At 37.7% G+C, this 6,000-nt stretch overlaps 1 protein-coding gene across 3 annotated transcripts in view; it reads right to left on the minus strand.

Annotated features, from left to right (window-relative positions):
- Positions 1–5,228, minus strand: part of ABLIM2 (actin binding LIM protein family member 2) — a 235,014-nt gene extending 229,786 nt beyond the window's left edge. Inside the window, exon 1 of one of the 3 annotated variants that reach the window (XM_074229842.1) lies at positions 4,206–5,225. In XM_074229842.1, coding sequence (XP_074085943.1) covers positions 4,206–4,221 — 16 coding nt within the window. In that variant the 5' untranslated portion in view covers positions 4,222–5,225. Of the gene's footprint in view, positions 1–4,205 lie in introns of all 3 variants that reach the window. The other 2 variants (XM_074229840.1, XM_074229841.1) reach the window with 2 other exon arrangements.
- Positions 5,229–6,000: the final 772 nt, after the last annotated feature.

Below are 6,000 nucleotides of genomic sequence, written 5' to 3' on the forward strand. Positions count from 1 at the left end.
ATAGCTAAATATGGGATAAAGGGTCACTACAATGGCATTCAGAAGAGCCAGATAATGGCTATGGACCTTGATTACCTTGGACCAAACCTGTCTGTGGAAGGTGGTGAGCAGATCAGCAGACGAGAGTGAGTGAAGTGAGATTTTTCCCTCCCCACTGACTCTTTACCCTGGAGTGAGTAGGAGGTGTTTATAGGTATAGCTATCTGTGCCAGCCCAGCTTGGACCACAGCTCAGGCTGCTTTAAAGCCCCCCACACAGTGCACACCAGCACTGGAGAGTGAAGATTAAACTGAGAAAAGTTATCCTAGGAGTGCAAATCTGAGGGTTCCAGCTGAGCTCATCCATATGACCAGTCATAAAGACAACTGTTCCCCTAAGTCCCCTAACCTTGTCCTTCAGGAAGGGTTAGCCATTGGCAAACAGCAGGATGCAACAGGGTCTCCTGGTAGCTTGGGACACCCAACCAAGGTTGGGAATATTTTGATGGCACATTTTGGTAGCCAGTGAATCAAGATTTGCAAAGCTTTTTCCCATGAGAAACCTGTGAGATAGATAATACAATTTTTATTATTCTCATTTTATAGATGTAAAAACTATGGTTGAGAGGGGAAGTGACTCGCCTATGGTCAGAAAGTAGAGACATCTTCCTTCAAACCCAAGTGTTTTTTCACTAAATTGTGTTAGGCTAAAGTATCACCTGTCTCCAGAGATAGACAAAGGAAATGAAGTCACTTAGACTAACACAGCTAGACCTCCCAATCAGGCCAGACCTTTAAGGTCTATTGTTGTTCAATCACACCTGACTCTTTTTACATGGTACTATTCATGGAGTTTTCTTCACAAAGATATTGTGGTTTGTCATTTCCTTCTCCATGGGATTAAGGAAAATAAAGGTTAAGTGACTTATCCAAGGTCACACAACTATTAAGTGTCCGAGGCCTAGAACTGAGTTCAAATCCAGTCATTTAGCTGCTTAATTTAAACTTAGCATTCTTTTTTAAATGAATGCACTTAACAATGAGCTTCTAGGCATCTAGATTGTACAGTTGTTAGAGTCCAGGAAGACCTGAGTTCAAATCCAGTCTTATATACTTAGTAGCTGAATGACCCTAGACAAATCTCTTAGCCTATCTGCCTCAGTTTCTTAACTATAAAATGGAGATAATAACAATACCTCCCTCCCAGGATTGTTATGATAAAATGAGATAATATTTGTAATATGCTTAGCATAATGTTTGATACACAATAGGAGTTTACTAAATATTTGTTTTCTTCTCTTTACTGTGAGCCAATCCTGTAGCTATAACCTACCAGGATTTTTTTCTTAAATTTTATTTATTTAAGGAAATGGGGTTAAGTGACTTGCCCAAGGTCATACAACTAGGTAATTTTTTTTTAGGTTTTTGCAAGGCAAATGGGGTTAAGTGGCTTGCCCAAGGCCACATGCCTAGGTAATTATTAAGTGTCTGAGACCGGATTTGAACCCAGGTACTCCTGACTCCAGGGCCGGTGCTTTATCCACTGTGCCACCTAGCCACCCCAACTAGGTAATTTTTTAAGTGTCAGAGACTGGATTTGAACTCAGGTCCTTCTGACTCCAGGACCAGTGCTCTATTCATCCTGTACCACCTGGCTAGGCCCCACGTACCAGAGTTTTAATAAGTTCCTGTTGAAACTAATTGGTGCCTCTTATCTTGACTATACTATTTTCTTGTCAAATACCTCAATCAGCAAAAACTTCCCTGAATCAAGTTTTTGATTCCTCTTCCTAAATTTTTACAAATAAAAAGCATGAGCACATCTATGCATTCACCTTTTTTTTGGTTGGTTCTATATATTGATTTGCTATCTTTTTCAAATGTTTGCTACACTATAGGGCCATAGCCAAACTATTTTATGACCAAACATAAAACCAATATTTCTCTACATTATGGGTGGGGAAAAACATCCACCTTATCCAGGAAGTCCATAACTGGATAAACAAGACAAACACAACCTTTCATTATTTAAATAGTCATAGGATTTAGAGCTAGAAGAGAACTACCCTTTCTATCTGGTCCAAACCCTCTCTCATTTATAGCCAAAGTCACAGACAGTAAGGGACAAGACTAATCAGATCTGCTTCCAAACCCAGGTTCCTTCCTGTGTGAGTCTTATAGGTCACTAATCCCTCATTTTTACCTCACTTCTTACTTACTAGAGCACTTTAGAGAACCAGATGGTTGAAAGATCTCCAGAGAATGGGGAACTTACTCTCTCCTTAAGGAGCATGTTTAACTGTCTGGTGACCCTTAAACAACTAGAGAAGCTCTTCCTGAAAGATTTAAGCCCAATCTATCTCCAGTTAACTCCCATTTGACCTGTCTTAAAACCCAAATCATTTCAATCTTTTCCCAACCTGTCCTTCCATAGTTATATTTAGTCTTAGCCTGAATTTACCAGCTTTAGGACGTTTGCCCAAACAGCCTTTTATCTGAATATATTCATTCATCTCATCTGCCTGATTGAAACTGCAGAAATCCCAGAGCTTGCAGGGAGATTCCCAGTCCTTTCCTAGGATATGCCCCTGGGTTAATGTCTGGTCCATAGGGTTACCCAGTCATTATCACCTTAATTGACTATAGTTATAGGATTTGTTTATCTTCTTAAATAAAGGGTGTCCCAAAGTCTTAGGGAAGTTTTTAGTTTTAACAACTAAAAAATACCTGACCTTTGGGATAGTCTATAGATTTTCTTTTTATTAAGTAGGTTTTAAATTTTCTTCATTTCAAACCAGGGGAGTTGGTCTCACCCTTCTCTACCATCCCCAACTCCTTATAAACAGAGAAAAAAAATAACTTTGGTCCAACACATTGGTACAGACAACCTTGGATGAAGGGATTCCCTCTACCAAAGATTTGCAACTACTTTGAAATTTGTAGTTTTACTTCTTTGTGCAATGAGAGGTTAGGTGACAAGGCCAAGACCACACAGCCAGTACTCATATGATCAGAGGCAAGATGTGAACCCAGATCTTCTGATTCTGAGGCTGGTCCACTATCTGCTAACTAAAACTCCACAGAACAAATATTGTAACCCCATAAAACTAAAAGAACATTGCTTTACTTTTACATATTGTCCTCAAACAATTTTTCATAGTCAATCAATCAATCAATCAATCAGTAAACATTTATAAAGCCAGACACCGTGAAAATATTGTCGATACAAAAGGAAAAAAAAGATAGTACCTGCCTTCAAGGAGCTTACAATCTGATGAAGGAGACAACATGCAAGTAAATATGTACAAACATTCTACATACAGTTTATAGAGGAAATAATTAACAGAGGGATTATATGTAGGATTCTGTAAAAAAATCATAGAAAATCACCTAACTCAATCTCCTCATTATACACATTAAGACTGAGACCTGGAAAAAGTCTAGTGAATTGACCCAAAACCGAATTGCTGTTAAAAGGCAGAGCAGAAACTTGAACCTAGATCCTCAGATGCCTCACTCAATAATCTATATGAAACATCATGCAATTTCTTACAAGTAATGATAACCTAAGGACAGCTGAGTTGCATAGTAGTTAGAGCATCAAGCCAGGAATCAGGAAGTTCAAATCTGGCTTCAGACACTTCCTAGTTGTATGACTCTAGACAAGTCATTTAACTCTGTTTGCCTCAGTTACTTCATTTGTAAATGATCTGGAGAAGAAAATTGCAAAGCACTGTAGCATCTTTGCCAAGGAAACACCAAATGGGGTCACTGAGAATAAAATATGACTGAAACAACTGAACAATAACAAATGATAAACTTTATAAAGTATAATATGAATAAAAAGTAAACATTATCTTAGTAAATTCTTACCAAAAGCTTGTAATGGAAGAAAGGCAAGTATTATCTCTTTTTTTTTATTCATGAGGAAAATGAAGCTCAGAGAGGTCAGGCTACCTGATATCTAAAGTCAATTTAATTTTATATCCATTGACCCAGGGTCACATAGTTGAACAGTTTCAGAACCAGGATTTGAACCCAGTTCTTCTGGGTCCAAATAGTACAAACCACCAGGCTTTGAAACCCTAAGAAGTGATCCCAGATTCCAGCTTTTCCAAGGCCAGAGTGATTTACACTTTTCTGCCACACTGCTTCTTGAAAAAAAAAATAAATAAAGCAAAGCTCCTCTCATATGGCCTAAGCTCACTGAGCAAATAGCAACAGTACCTGTTTCCTCTGGCATCACAGCATGAGCTGTGGACAATTCAGACAAAATCCGTAAGCCCAGCTCCTTCTTATTCACTCTCTTCAGAACAGTCCCTGGTGCTTGCTTGTAGAGGAAGCAAGTTAGAAAGACAGGCAGTTGACAAGGGAGCCCACGGCCAGGTTCTGCCTGCCACTGGAGCTCCCTGGGACTGAAATGTAGGAAGGGTCATATGATGCTGGTGTCTCTCATGCACAAACAGGGTGATAGCCAAGTTCTTCCTGGCTCACCAAAATAGAACTCCCCATTAAGCTCCAAAAATTTATACATCCTTCCGGAGAGAGGGTCAGAGCAGTTTGAATTGACACTTAAATATAGATGACTTCTACAAGATATAATCAGATAGACGATCCTCAAAGGGTCTTTGAGAAAGCAAACAAGTAGAAATTATCAAAAAAATGAGGGTTCTATTTTAATTAACAGTGACAGTGAGGACTAGAAGAAAAAGTCCTTTCTTGACAGACTAGTAATAACTTTGGTGTAGCTCTTGATCAGCTTATAACTAGCACTGTAGACCTCATTTTCTTTTGTCCATTAAAGAAAAGAAGTAGTCTAAACATTTTCTAAGATCTCTTTTGGTTTTAATCATCTATGTTCAAAGTCTTATTGCATTCCACATTTCTATATTCTAGGTCAGTATTGTCAAACTCAAATAGAAACATAATGATTCATGTAGGCAGCATATTGACTTAGAAAACCACATATTAATATTATCTGTTATTGTTAAGGTATTTCAGTCACGTCCATCTCTCCATTTGAGATTTTCTTGGCAGAGGCATTGCAGTAGCTTCTCATTTCCTTCTCCAGTTCTCTTTACAGATGTGGAAACTGAAGCAAACAGGATTAAGTGAATTGCCCAGAGTCACAATGATAATAAGTGACTTTAAGTCATATTTGAATTCAGGAAGATGAATCTTCTTTACATTAGGTCTGGTGCTCTAATCACCACTTACCTGCTCCAATACTATCAATGTTATATTGTATTATTATTATTATTAATTTTTAAAAATATTTTCCAATTACATTTTAATCAGGCTCAGGTTACACCCAAAGATGTTTAAGGCTGTGTTTGGCAGTTCTATTCTAGGTGTCCTTCCAGTTCTAGAATTGGTTCTATGATTTTATCACTTATTTTTCCCCATTTCTGAATGGTACCACTATATTCTCAATAACTCAGAATCAAATACTGGAATCATTTTAAAATTTCTTCCTCTCCTTAACTCCTATGTATGTAATAGCTAACAAGTCGTGTCACTTCTCCTTTGAAAATATCTCTTACAATCACCAATCCTATAAGTATCTATTACTTTATTATTATTAAATTAGGTGCTAAGTACTTTGTTTTATTATGCTTCACTTTATGAAATTTCACAGACATTGTATTGGATTCATGCTGCTGTTGTTGTTGATTGCTGTTGCTTACAAATTGAAGGCTTGTGGCAACCTAAATCTATCAAGGTACCATTTTTCCTATCACATACATTCACATTCCTTTGTATTTGGGTAATTCTTGCAATATTTCAAACTTTATTATGATGAACTGTGATAAAGGATCTTTGTTTGATATTAATATTATATAACTGTTTTGGGGTGTTGAGAACCCATACATAAAAGATGGCAAACCTAATCAATAAATCTTGTGTGCACTCTGACAGCTCCACCAATCTGCCATTCCCCAGTTCGTTCTCGTTCTCTCTCTCTCTCTCTCTCTCTCTCTCTCCTTGGGCCTTCCTATTCTCTGAGACACAACAATATTGA

The sequence above is a fragment of the Macrotis lagotis genome, chromosome 3, assembly GCF_037893015.1.
Source record: "Macrotis lagotis isolate mMagLag1 chromosome 3, bilby.v1.9.chrom.fasta, whole genome shotgun sequence".
Classification (NCBI taxonomy): Eukaryota; Metazoa; Chordata; class Mammalia; order Peramelemorphia; family Peramelidae; genus Macrotis; species Macrotis lagotis.